Genomic DNA, 14974 nt, shown 5'->3' on the forward strand with positions numbered 1-14974 from the left:
AAAAAAAGTCGATGAAAAAGTTTTCCTCATTAACACAAAATCGCTAATAGTAAGCATCAAGTTATTGTATGGTACAACGATTGACAAATGCGAAATCCATTTTGTCACCTCTAAATAGAACTGAATTTTCTCAAGTTGATTACTGAATTCAGCAGATAAGCTGTTCACAGATCTGAAATCGACACCAAATTCTTTGAACGACCAAATTATGTTAATAATGCAGAGTAGCCAGGAATGCCTAGAGTTGGGTTTGTGACACTTCATTAGTCAATGTCAAATGATTGATTGTTGGATTGATTGGTGTTTAACGCCACTTTCGGCATTATTTGCTATTTCGTGGCGGTCAGTTTTTATTGTTGAAGGAAGCCTGAGTGCCCGGAGAGAACCACCGACCTTTGGTTGGAAAACTGACAGTTCTAGTCAAATAAGATTGGAGTCGAACGCAACTACCACGTTGGACTACTTAGACCACTCGGCCACAGAGGCCTTAATGTTAAAAGAACATCTCGACTTAGATAAGATTAATTTGTTTTCCCATAGGGGATTCGTCCGACATCCACCCACTCACTTCTCCCACACATCAAATATTAATATAGACCTGTATGAACAGCCGCAACACTCACAATATTCATGATTTTGAATAATAAATAGGCATTATAATTCGACGCAGCCAGACTGCAAAAACAATACTTGTAAAACAGCAAAACAAAAAAATGTATTTTATACTGCGTGATCATGATTCGTATTCGTGTATTCCATTTATGATATAAACATGGACTTTTCAGGCAGAAGTGAACACAAGAATGCCATTTTGTTTGATCGAAAAACAATGTACACACGAGGGACACCTGAAGGATGGCAGAAGGGTTAGACTTAATAAATAAAAAAAAAATTCAAACACAGTTTACTTTTAAAGATAATGATTTTTAGAGTACTTTTTTTACATTTTTTTAATGATACAGAAAATTGTATTTTCATTAGAAATATTATTACTTCACTTTTTCACACGCTTCTCACTTTAACCTTTAAGAATTCACGAAAGCAAGCAATAAACGATAAAGAATAGGGTATGATTCAGATAATTTTGGTCTATAATTCTTTAAAATTTGTTGATTTCTTTGAATATGCATTTTATGTCGTTAAATTTGATGTAATTATGGTAACTATTTCTACATAATTTCAAAGAAATTACAAAATATTGAGCAACAACATGATCTTTCATGTTTAATGCATTAACGTTATGCCCACATGTATAAGTATTAGCACACAATGATACCAATATGTCAATCAGTGATTGCTTAAGAGAATAATAAAAGGCAAAGGGTAAATTTAACATCATACATTCTTTTTTGTTGCTTTTAAAATAGCCAAACAGACCGGATTTGAACTACAGAATATTACTGAAAGACCGGAATCTGTATCCTTATCGCCAAGTAAGAGTCTTAAAGAAATGTCTTTGTGTCAATAAAAACGATACAACACACACACACACACACTTATAATTAGCAGTATCTGAATTTCGATTCCCGTTCGTTTTAAGGACTAAGTTCCTGTGTAGGACGATTAACAACCATTATTGAATTTGGACAATTTTTTGTAAACAAATTCTCTGGGATGCTCAAAATTTTACCACGTGGTTACCAGATAATTACTGCGACATCAAAGCATTAAAAGAAAGGTTGTCGGGAGCAACACTTATTAAAAATATTCTTCTAGCTGCAGCGATATTCCGCAACTTTAGCACCAAACGGATAACAACCTCCACCATCACGACAAGAAAGGCAAAATAAGCATTTCCATGTCACCATGATATCATAAGAAATCAATTTATGCACTATTCAGCAACAGAGTAAAACATCCCAACATGATTCATAATTGGGCAGCTAAAACTAAACAGTTGAGTTTTTACTAATTCAGTTAAAACGAAAAAGGGTATCTTCCTTATAACAAGAACAGGAAATACGCAGAAGATATACAAACTTATGTGTTTTCTTAGAAAGTAAAATCCTATCTTTCAATTTCAGTGTTTAAAGGATGATGGTTAATTCGCCTAACTTTTAAGTCAACAAATACATTGCGAGTTGATGACAGCTTCAAATAATAAAAAAATGATACGAATATGTAATATGATTTGTTGCTTTTTTTAGTCTCGCAGCCAGCACATGGGCTAAAAAACGTTAGCAAAAGACTAGAATCAGTACAGTTAAATCCAAGTAAGAATCATAAAATATTGCTCCGAGTGAGTTTATATTTTTCAGATGTCTACATATTAAAGATAAAGCATTGTAGAGTTTGATAAATATAGTTACATCAATAATGCACAAACACCATGACAAGTTTTACACGCAGAAATAAACAAACTGTAGATGCTCAATGATACACTGGAAAGTTTTGATACATGTTGATTTTTGTTCGTAATTCTAAACTTCTATCGAGTGCCAAGGTCGTTTTTTTGTGTGTTTTGTTTCAAAGAAAGTCGTCTCTGATACTGTCTTAAATTTCAATAATGCATGTATTCTAATGTCACTTCTCCATTTTAAAGTTTCTGCTACTAGTAAAGTATCAATTTTTACGTCTCTTGTGGGTTTTTTTTCCTCTGTATTACACAATCTAATTACTTGTGCAGCCATTTGCAACTATGATTAAAAACAAGCATATGCGGTATGGGTTTTGGTCAGTGTTAAAGATCGTACGATAACTTGTAGTTGCTAACATCTACGTCCGGTCATTTCGTTTCTAGTGGTTTACACGTGTACCATATCTTATATATATATATATATAAAGCGTTAACATTTATTTGTTTAAGGAAAAATGGAGCAAGATCCTGATTATATACTAGTAGCAGCATTGGACTTTGGAACAGCATATTCAGGTTATGCCTTTTCAATGAGAGGCAATTTCAAAACTGAACCATTAAAGATCCACGCAAATCAAGCTTGGAATGCAGGCGGAAGACAGCTGCTATCACTGAAAACACCTACATGTTTGTTGTTAAATCCTGATAAGCAGTTTGATGCGTTTGGATACGAAGCAGAGAATAAGTACTCAGACCTTGTTATGGACGATGAGCACTCGGATTATTTCTTTTTCCGTAGATTTAAAATGAATTTACATAATAAAAAGGTATAGTTAATCATAACCTGTTTATCTTAGAAACATGAACTTCCATATTAATATATTTTTAATGATTTAAACATCCTGAATATGTGTCAAAGAAGAGAGGCGAAAGATACCAGAGGGACATTCAAACTCATAAATCGAAAATAAACTGACAAAGCAATGGCTAAAAAGGAAAAAGACAAACAGATAAGCAATAGTACACAAAACACAACACACAAAACTAAAGACTAAGCAACACGAACCCCACCGAAAACAACGGGATTGTAGTTACGACGCCGAATTCGGTAAAGTATGAAACTACTAATTTTTTTATGTATAAAAAACATTAAATTGTGACGGGATTAAAATTTGTTAGTTCTTATAGTTTTATACTATTTCCTTTTCTAGTTTCAAACAGCGGCACATAAAATTATATAGGAATATAGTAAAAATGATTCAGAAAAAGCACGAATAAACACAATTGAAATAATACTGTCTAGTATTATTGTTGCATATGTACAAAACTTACATATAAGAGATATGAAGTTCCCGATGGGTTGGTCGAACATTGTACCTACATATTTTAATATCAGCTTGCAATAAAAGTCAAGGATCGAAATTAAATGGATCATATTTTCAGTTAAGTTTCCTTTTCTACTCCTTCCATATGCTATTTAACATGCGAAAATATATTTGATTAGTAGTATCGAATACATGCTGCTCATTTGGATTTACAATTTATCTCATTATATACACATATATGTCCATAGTACACGGATGCCTCACTCGCACTATCATTTTCTATGTTCTTGCAGTGGACCGTGAAATTGGGGTCAAAACTCTAATTTGGCATTAAAATTAGAAAGATCATATCATAGGGAACATGACTTTGTGTACTAAGTTTCAAGTTGATTGGACTTCAACTTCTCAAAAACTACCATGACCAAAAACTTTAACCTGAAGCAGGACAGACGGACGGACGGACGGACGGACGAAGGAACGAACGAACGAACGGACGCACAGACCGAAAAACATAATGCCCCTCTACTATCGTAGGTGGGGCATAAAAATTAAAATATTTCAAATTATAAATGTAAACTTCTGTTTACATTTATATCTATATTTTCCATAAAAATTTGATGTATTATTCATTGTGTCTTTGAAGAGACTCCGTGTGAAATTTATGTTGTTGTGCGATAGTGCATCTTTTAAGAACAACCAACTATCTAAGGATGAAAAATATATTTTTTAGAAAATAGGTAACGATATAATCATAGAAGACATTGCTGGAAAACCAATGGCAGCTTTAGAGGTTTTTACTCTGTCAATTAAAGCACTTGTTAACCATTTGCTGACACTTCTGGAAAAACAAGGCACTGGTGTCAAAGCCGAAGAAATACGATGGGTTTTGACTGTTCCTGCTATATGGACTGATAGTGCCAAACAGTTTATGAGGAAAGGTGCAGTCCAGGTATATACATGTAATTCAATTTCCTAGGTGATAAGTGAAGAAGGTGTGAGGGACAGTCCCGAAATTCAGACACTACATTTGTCCTACAATTCCATTAGTCCGACACACCATTAAAGCTATACATTCATTCGTCCGATACTATATTAGTCGGAAGCCTAAACTTTTGAAATAGGGTTAATATCGTATGATATTATAATGCCTTCTTAACGTATGCTTCTTTTAAAATTAAAAGGAAAGGCGCTTGGAACAAAAGACCATGTCCTTCGTCTGAACAGGCAATGCAAGTTATCATGGTATTTTGATGTAAATTTTACATGGAGGATTTCATGTCCAGCTTTTTCCGGAATGTATATAAATGGTTTATAATTGTCATCAATGGAGAATGAATCATACATTCTATAAAAGCCTTGTGAATATAGATCGATATCTTCTGGCTTATAATAAATCTGCAAATGCCAGTTCTCAAGTGCTATCGATTTGTTTGCCATGTAACTGTTTATGTTTATCTCTTCCGTGTAAAAGAAATAAAGTTAAGGCTCTTCCAAAATGTTTACTACTTACTTATTTTATATAAATGTGTGATTATTAAACATAAATACATCGAACACCTAATGCAATGGAAAAACTGGTGACAATTTCCCATCCCAAATAAAGGTTCACCGTAAGGATGTTATAAATTATGAGTTCACAGTAACCTTTTTTGTAAATGATAATAATGAGAACACATAATAATGAAAGAAGGGTTTATCATACTTTATAACTTAGTTGAAATGTAACAAATGAAATTGTCAGCAGGTAAAAGGAGCTATGTGTGAAAAAGGTTATATTATTACTTATTTATAACGTTTCAACCTAATTTATTTTTTTCTTGGTTGTATATGTCACAGAAACATACCACATAAGTATCTAAAGCAGAATAATTTGGTTTTTTTTAAACTAAAAAATCGAGCGCAATGTAAGTCAACCTTTTCTGCTGAAAAAAACCCCATTTATTTTAATATGTATACAACTAACATCCAAAACATAATCTCCTGTAATCCGTAACATTGGCCTTTTTCTCTTTAATATTAAGAAACAGTCCAGTCAATGCTAACTAATGATGGCGATTTTTTCAATTTTTTTTTCAATTTTTTTTCAATTAACATTAATCATAATGATAGAGTGATGGTGATTAATATCAATTATATCGTGTTCCCTTGATTTAACAATATTTACAATTATAATACATTTCATCACATTACATCGACTTGCTTTCAACAGACATGCAGTTGTTATTCTATGATATATAAGAGTGCTCCTCATCTCGCCGACTATTCGTATGAGACAGACTTCATGCAGGAGCTATTCAAGAAGAATAAAAATGTTATTATTGTGTGTTTACTTAATGTTCCGCTTTATAGATAATATATTGATGTGTTGCGTGTGGTTCGTGCTTTAGTGTTTGTTCCTTTTTTCTATTAATTAATTAATTAATATTAATTAATTAATTAATTTATTTATTTATTTATTTATTTATTTATTTATTTATTTATTTATTTATTTATTTATTTATTTATTTATTTATTTATTTATTTATTTATTAATATATTTATTTATTTATAAAAAAAGATTCAAACAACTATCGAAATTAAACAAAAATTGCTGAAAGACGTGACTTCCCTAGAACTGAAATTTTAATTAATAGAAAGAGTCATATCATAAACAGACCAGGGGCCTGGTTTTCGAAAGTATCCTCAGATATGTCATAAAACAAATTTTTTGACCATCTTATGACTATCATATGATATGTCATAGAATGTAAATCGAAGCTGTCCTAGTAAGATAATCCTAGCTATAATGTTCTTATGACTCTCATAAGTGAACATATTTTCTTTTATTTTGAAATGATAAAAATAACTGTGAAAATAATAAGTATGTAAATAAGAATTATTACCATTCTTATTGTTTTTCTTTCTTCATTATTATGGACATAACATACGAAAAGAATTTCAAATCTGAGTTGATAATTTGTTTAAATTTAGTTTGTACATACATAACAAATTCTATAACTTCGCGTTCATGTATTATTATACATGAAGTGTGATATAATTGTGATTATCATATTCTTAGAGTAAATAACTTATAATGTTTACAGTATGATAATAGCATTAAATTTACGTGAATTCAATATTTTCCGAAATGGTGCTTAGCGGGCTGATATGAAACATTTATCAACTGCTTCTGGCTATTATCAAGCATAATTTTGCAAGTACAAATGTTGACTTTTCCAAACAGTGTTCATTATGTTTCGTTGATTTTTTTTTTATCATCAATATATATAGATTATAACATGGCATTTTCATAGCAGACCCCTTATAAGCCCTAGGTCATGATATCAGCCCGAGAGCCGACATGCTCGAGGGATGATTTTGACCATGGGCTGATAAGGGGTCTGATATGAAAAATGACATGTTATGTTCTTTTTATCATATACTTCAGCAGAAACCATACAGACAAGAAAACATTTTTAAAACTTTATAAAATTCATTTATTGTATTATTTGTTTTGCATTTTTTAATAGTATATTTTTCTGTTTCCTAATATTCGTTCTCTCATTCTTCCTAGTTATTTTTCACTAAAATGTACCACTGAGTTTTTTTAAGGAATTTGCAGAATGACGTCGAATATAGGATTAAACGCTTTTTTAAAGGAATTTATTGGTGTATAAACTCGACCAATTCACTCACAAACAAATAATTCGGACTTTTATGATATGTTTGTGAGTGACTTGGTTCAGTTTATACACCAATAATACTTTAAAAAGGCGTTTAATCCTGATAATTCTTTAAAACTGGAGATAAGGAATTTATTTTTTCCACACTCGTAACCTCTATCACACGTAAATTGTATATTTGTGTCATTGAATAGGCCTGACGTATGAATATATTTGTTGGTTAACGCAAAAATATGTACTCCATGAAATTTGCAATCTGATAAAAAAATAAACTACAAAAACTCTTATTATCATTCAAACGAATGTTTTGTGTTTATTATTTAATTTAACGATTACTGCGAAGTGAAAATAAATTTTGTTAACGTCGATCCGGATTGTGTCATTATCGCCGCCATCTTGTTTACATTGGTTACGAAAAGAAGTTCGGTCAACATCGTCTATCGAAAAATAAACAACGTCAAGAACAATTACCGGAAGTCCTCTCAACCAATCATATCAACGTATTCCCTAATATGCAAATCATATAAGAATTATTGACGTCGAAATGCTTTCCGATAACGTTAAAGAAAGGCATGCGATATTAACAGGAAGCAGTTGATATAAACCGGAAGCAGTGGATATATACCGGAAACAGTTGATAACGAAAGTTTTATCACACGGCTAAGACAATTCTTCAAATTTAATAAATAAATATATATCTATACAAATTAGTTTTATCAAGGGGTACAATTATACCATTATTTTCTATAAGTATATGATAAAACAATATATTATACTGTTGTTTTTCTCCTCTGTTGAGGCATATGATAGAAAGATTTCATATCGGATGTATTACATTTGGCGTCCGTCGACCATAAACTTTTCACTTTTCGAACTTCTACTTGAGAACCACTTAAAAGGATCAGTACATTAAACTGTTATTTTTCTCCATTGTTGAAGCATATGATAAAAAGATCATAACATGTCATTTTTCATATCAGAAAAATGCCTCGGCTCTTGGGCTGATATTAAACCTCGGGCTGATAATACATCTGATATGAAAAATACCATGTAATAATCTGATAATACTTTTAAGATTTGGTAAATCGAGTACCCGCTTAACGAAATATCCGTGAAAATGCGTTGATAAACTACTATATAAGAAAACAAATAAAAAAATGTATTTATTTTACATAATCATGAGTAAGAAAAGGAGTCAAAATTTTACGTCGTAGGATATTCAAATTTTAATTGGCGAAGTGGATACGAATAGATCTTTACTATTGAGCAGACTGAGCAACACAACAACAAACAGTTCCAAAATGAGAGCAATTGGTTTTACCAAAGAGTCATATAGTTTAGTCAATACATCAAAAATCATACCACCTGTTTTATAAAATTTTGCATTAATAATACCAAGCGCTGGAAGTTATTGAATAATCCGAAAATCCATTCAAAAGTACACCAAGATATTTATACCAAGATGCAAAATCAAGACATAATTCACCACATTTATACTAAAATTTACTTCTTCCCATAGATTTAGTTCTAAAATGTACGTTTTCAGCTCGTCGTCAAAGTGCATGTAAACAGCAGTCATATTCGTTTTTCACATGATGTCGTAACTTTTATGATAATCATAAGTCATGCCATGAGATGTCTTTATTTTACGATACAAGTTATGACATATCGCAACTTAGGACACTTCCGAAAACATATCTTACGACTATGACATGTTATAAGACCATCCTAAGACATGTCTCAGTCATAAGATACTTTCGAAAACCAGGCCCCAGGCTATTAGTTATAGATTTGTACCAAAGAAACTTTATATCATATACAAGTTATGTAAGAAGTCATTTATAACTAAATCTTAACAAATTATGTAATTTTTTTTTTGAATAAGATTAAAAAAACATTCATCTTAATTTTTTGGTTTATTTATAGGCTGGAATACCTGAAAATAAATTATATATAGCTTTAGAACCGGAAGCAGCATCTATATTCTGTCAATACTTGCCAACAGAGAAACTTAACGGTGCTGATTTTAAAATGGCCAAACCTGGAACAAAATACATGGTCGTTGATCTTGGAGGTATGTTGAAAGTGAATTATTATGAAAAAAATACAGCAGTTCTTGCTTAAAATGCTTTCATATTCAAGTGGCTTGTTGTTATGGTACTGTTATCTTCTCTAATCTAGCCATATACAAGGTTGTACATGTACCGTGTAGTGCAACACCAAGCGAAGGCACATTTTAAAGTATCAATATTGACCACTGTGCATTATTTCAAATATATGGGTAAAGGACATTGTTTGAAAAGTGTACAATGAATAAACAGATATAAGAGTTAATTTCAAATACGTAGACAAAAAATAAATTCGATAAAAATTGTTTTATTATAAGCAGATACAATTATTTTCATATGAAAACATCAACAGTATTGGAACGTTATACAATCTTTCAATATATCAATATCTAGAAAAGAAAATTAAGCATACATTTTTTACATGCAGGTGGCACAGCTGACTTAACCGTCCATGAAAAGGTTTCAAATGAAAATCTGAAAGAGTTATGCAGTGCTACAGGAAACGATTGTGGAGGTACATCTGTCGATGAAAGATTTTTGAAGATGTTTGTGGATATATTTGGACGCCCATTGATGAACGCATTAAAGGAAGATGACCCGTCTTCATATTTGGATCTGTTTCGCGATTTCGAAACAGTAAAACGAATAATTGCACCAGACAGAAATACAAAAGTAACCATCAGCATACCTTATCCATCAATAAATAAGTGTTGTTTGAAACTTCTCAACAAGGACATTGATTCAGCTGTTAGTGCGTCCATGTATGCCGATAAAGTTACACTAAAAGGTGGCAAACTCCGAATTGACCCTGAAATCGTTAAAGATATTTTCAAACCAACAATCGAAAGTATTACATCTCTCATGAGAGAAATTTTTGAGAGCGCGCCATCATTTGATGTATCTCAGATTTTACTGGTTGGGGGCTTTTCTGAATGTGCTCTTGTGCAAGATGCAATTAAGCGGGCGTTTCCAGATAAAAGAATTATAAACCCAGATGAAGCTGGTTTGGCTGTTCTGAAAGGAGCTTGTCTGTTCGGTCACAGGCCGGATTATATTACATCTCGTGTGATGCGGTTCACCTACGGCACAGGAATTAGTTTACCTTTTGATGCGAAAATTCATGACAAGGAGCATCTTGTCAAAGAGGAAGATGGAGAAGAATTTTGTGATGGTCTATTCGATGTTATAGTCCGTAAAAATGACACAGTTGATATTGGCACCGCAATTGAACATAATTTCACTGTCGATTGTAATGATGAAGAGCCGTGGGAATTGTCCCTTTATGCATCGACAAAAGAGAAACCGATGTACGTGGACGAAAAAAGTTGTACTCTTCTCGGTTCAATGCAGATTTCGTTCTCAAAAGCAAGTGATACAGAACGAGAATTGAGAGTGGCGTTTCTGTTTGGTAATACTGAGTTGGGTGTTACAGCGACTGACATACTAACTGGAGAAACCGTTTCTTCTACATTTAATCTGAACTGATAAATTAATTACATTTCAATTCTATATAATTGTAAATTAGATAATAAATAACAACTAATATATATCAAGCAGCGCTTGAGTTATCTATTACGATGCTAGTTTCGTTGCTTGACAAGTAAATATCTTGCAAATGGCAATAGTACCTTCTGCATACTACTAAGTAAATATCTTTCGACAATTTTTATAAAGATAAATTCATTTAACCTCCATTCCTTTCAAATTATATAGGGACTATTTACTCATGCGTATTCAACAATGAGTAAAACAAAACCCCATCATATTCCGTACAATTTTATTTACACTATCTTAGCACTAGTCACGTTTTACTCATCTTCGCTAGCCAAGGGTTACGATCCACTTCCCTCCTCTCCACCCTTGGCAGATTAAGCCAACATTTGTGATAACAATGTTGCGCCATCTATCGGTAGGTTAAAGTCACGCCCATTCTGAATACATTATTCTTGACCAATGGTAGCACTTTAACTCTTCAATTTGGAGGTAAAAACACGGTAGCGTCTAGATTCTACACACTTGGTAAAGCAGGAAACGAAAATATACGTTGACACTCATGCATTTGTGCAAGAAACATACACAGGAACTTAATTGTTTAAAAACATTCAAATTGTCACTAAATATAGTCGTATGTTTAGGGATGTAAAGCACGTGGCAATTGTTTACATACACTTTCTACATTTACACGTGATCATGTTATAGGCGCTTTTTGATTGGATGCAGCGAGTTTCGACTGCAACCAATGAAAACCATTACCTTGTGTCTCCGAAATTCTATCTCAATCCGCCAAGGGTGGAGAGGAGGGAAGTGGATCGTAACCATTGGCTAGCGAAGATGCGCTTTACAGGAACTCTTCAAAAACTTCAAAACGAAACCTAGTCAGCCCAGGGTACAAGACAACTCGGTTCGTCTATAAAAAAGACAAGTTGGACTGTCTTTAGAGACATGTTGGTCCGTAAACCCATTCAAACGACAAAACTAGAGAACTGATTTATGTTAAAACAATAATCCAAAAACAAATATACCATGCAACAAATCAACGAAAACTACTGAATTATAGTCTCCTGACTTTGTACAGTCATATAAAAGGATGTTGCAGGTATAAACATTTTTCTGAGCGCTTCCCCTCCCCTTTCCGTCACGACCTGTGGTAAACAGCTATACAAATTATAAGAATCGGTTGGAATGGGCTTGATTAATCTGATCAATCGACACAAAGCACAAACGGAACTAACAAAAAGACAAAAGACTAGCAGACTAGCAGTTATTAAACACTATGGTTCATAGCACTACAAGAAACAAATATCAATCAGTACACATGCAATGGAATTAGTGTAAATACGTCATAAACAGCTGAGAAAACCATGACCTTGTGCAATGCAGAAAATTAAGTATCGACATGTTATAGGCCGATAAGTGTTCATAACTGTATAGCCATACATGATGTGATGTTTTAATAATATTGCAAAAGAAATTCATGTTTGTAAGAATAACTCTTGCTTCTTATATACAGAATAGAATCGATCATTTTTATCTGAAACTCAATCTAATTAGAATTAGTTTGACTTTCCCTCTTTTCCTATACATTGATATCATGCATTGGTCATTTTTATCTTAATTTCTTGTCTAAATACCATGCAATGTCGAACTTGTAGATCAGCTAAATATACCTAGTTTGCCGACAAATTGTACTGCGTGTAATCAAACTTGCAAACAAAAACTTTCACATTTTTCAGGTCGAAGCCTTTTATAGTCATCTATACGGTGTGGTTTTTTTTCCTTCTCATTGTTGAACGGTTGCCTATAATTGCTTACTACCACATCAATTTTACTCTGGTGTATAGTTGTCGCATTGCCAATCAAACCACATCTCCTCATTACTATATATAAGCCTTAATAAATTTACTTAAATCTACACCTGGTTAAATGATTGATAATAGTACTACGAAGCATGCATGTAAAACAGTAATCCCGATCGATATATCCTTCTAGGCCCGTCATTTATTTCTACTTCTCATATTTATCAAAAGTCTCCTTTGACCATTTATTTGAAAGTTTATCTTATTTGGAAGTCTTAAAAAGATGTATCGGTTAGTCTATGAAAAGGTATATACTATAAAATTTAGAGCGAGGGGCTTGCCCCGGGCTCTTAATTTCATAACTGTATATACATTTTCATAGACTATCCAATTTAGCACATATTTACAACTCAAGTAATCTTTTAATTGGCCTATTCATAGTTTATTTTTACTGACTACTTGTATCACAGGTGTTTGTAAAACGGACTTCATTAAGTTTACTGTTTTGTAAATCTACTCACTAGTATCATAGGAAAATATGTGATTTCAAAAGTCCCTTGATTCCAGAATGAAAAGATGGTAGCTGATGGTGAAAGTGTGTATTTTGATATAAAGCGGTGTTACTACATGTATGAAAATAAGAAGATGCGGTATGATTGCCAATGAGACGCTGACAACTCTCCACAAGAGACCAAATGACAACTATAGGTCACCTTAAACTTCTTTACATGGTTACGATGACAAAAGAAATTGACCAAAAGTAGGCAATAATCAAATTGCAGTGGAAGCTTTATGTTTTGAAAAAAAAAAATCAATTTCAATTAAAACTAAAGCTATAATAAATTTGAAACATATAGATAGTATGTCCCCATAAACAGTCTAGCGGATATGCACTAAAAAGCAACTAACAATTGATTAAAGATTATAGGTGTTGTGTTTTTTTTTTATTTCAAAGTAAAAACTAAAAGATTTATCAGAATATGTATATATATAGACCCCTCTACCTAGAAATTTGTTTTGCATGCACACGTATAAAAATTGCAGTTTTTATCCAACGCAATCATAGGTTTGAACGTTGTTTTCAATTTTGACTTATTTATATTTTTTCGTTTGGGCTTGTATTTGCCTTCGGGTATATATGATCCGTTCATCCTATTTCGACTCTTCCAAATTCAAGAGTCTATCCTAAATTGGGGTAAATTATATGGCCTTCCAAATACCGTTTCGATTCCTAACATCACTGAAGAAACATTAGTTGTCAAAATCCGGATTTGTGTACAAATTTTTGCACCTCATGATTGCGATATACCATCTTTTCCGCAAGTTTATTGTTTTCTGTTTGGTATTAAATTAATAATAAAGATCCATTTTGTTACATCTTGTGATCCGTTTATTTGGCAATCGCCAATGGCAGTCAGCAGGGTTTAAAAACATCCGTTGTTCGACCTGTTAGTCAAATGCGTTTTGTTTTAATATACTTTTTCACTTTTTTGGTCTTTTGGAAATGTTGTTTGTGCTGTATTTAGACCCCTCTACCAAGAAATTTGTTTTGCATGCACACGTATAAAAATTGCGGTTTTTATCCAACGCAATCATAGGTTTGAACGTTGTTTTCAATTTATACTTAATATTTGCCACTGGACATTATGAAACCAACAATCAATCAATTGATCAAATCATGACGAAATAGAACATTTTTCTTAAAAAAGTTAAAAAAAAATATCATCATCAAGTTGCCATAATTTCCCTTCACACGGTTTCATAATACACTCTTTTTTGTGTACAAAGCAATTGCATGGATGATAAATTACAACAATTTTAAGATATCGTTGTACTCTAATCAAGGTATTAACGACCATATGTGTTACTCTTTGTGTAAATCAAAGAAACTTGCAATTGTAAAAACATTGTTAGATCCAAAGAGTTTAATAACAGGATATTTAAAAATCAATGTTATATTCAAATTTTACTAAAACAACTATATATTGTGCGAAAATTCGAATGATTATGTGTACTTAAACCAAATAGCCAATCATCGTGATGATTATATCCAAGAGTAATCACTATGCTGAACATTTATTTCTCAAAATCAATATTTATATAATTCAATTTGTATTTCTTACTTCTATAATTAACCATTATTTTCTACTTTAATCTCATACATTCAATACCATTTTATCTTTACGAGTGTTGGTTGCTTCTATTAACGTCCAGTTGCAAAAGAGAGGCGAAGGATACCAAAGGGACATTCAAACTCATTAGTAAGAAATAATAAGACAACGCCATGGTTAAAATGAAAATTACAAAAAGAACAAACAACAGTAGA

At 32.3% G+C, this 14974-nt stretch overlaps 1 protein-coding gene and 1 long non-coding RNA gene across 9 annotated transcripts in view; both read left to right on the top strand.

Moving 5' to 3' along the window:
* Positions 1 to 10905, top strand: part of LOC127719728 (heat shock 70 kDa protein 12A-like) — a 40016-nt gene extending 29111 nt beyond the window's left edge. For 5 of the 8 annotated variants that reach the window (XM_052225971.1, XM_052226000.1, XM_052226017.1 and 2 more), the window contains one exon: positions 9780 to 10905. In XM_052225971.1, the coding sequence (XP_052081931.1) occupies positions 9780 to 10837 (1058 nt within the window). In that variant the 3' untranslated portion in view covers positions 10838 to 10905. Of the gene's footprint in view, positions 1 to 785; positions 867 to 1367; positions 1434 to 2147; positions 2214 to 2806; positions 3124 to 4351; positions 4571 to 9209; positions 9358 to 9779 lie in introns of all 8 variants that reach the window. The other 3 variants (XM_052226027.1, XM_052225975.1, XR_007990480.1) reach the window with 3 other exon arrangements.
* The window catches only part of LOC127719900 (uncharacterized), a 152617-nt gene that overhangs the window by 27885 nt on the left and 109758 nt on the right, over positions 1 to 14974 (top strand). The window lies entirely within an intron of this gene.

This window comes from Mytilus californianus, unplaced genomic scaffold, assembly GCF_021869535.1.
Source record: "Mytilus californianus isolate M0D057914Y unplaced genomic scaffold, xbMytCali1.0.p SCAF_1, whole genome shotgun sequence".
NCBI lineage: Eukaryota > Metazoa > Mollusca > Bivalvia > Mytilida > Mytilidae > Mytilus > Mytilus californianus.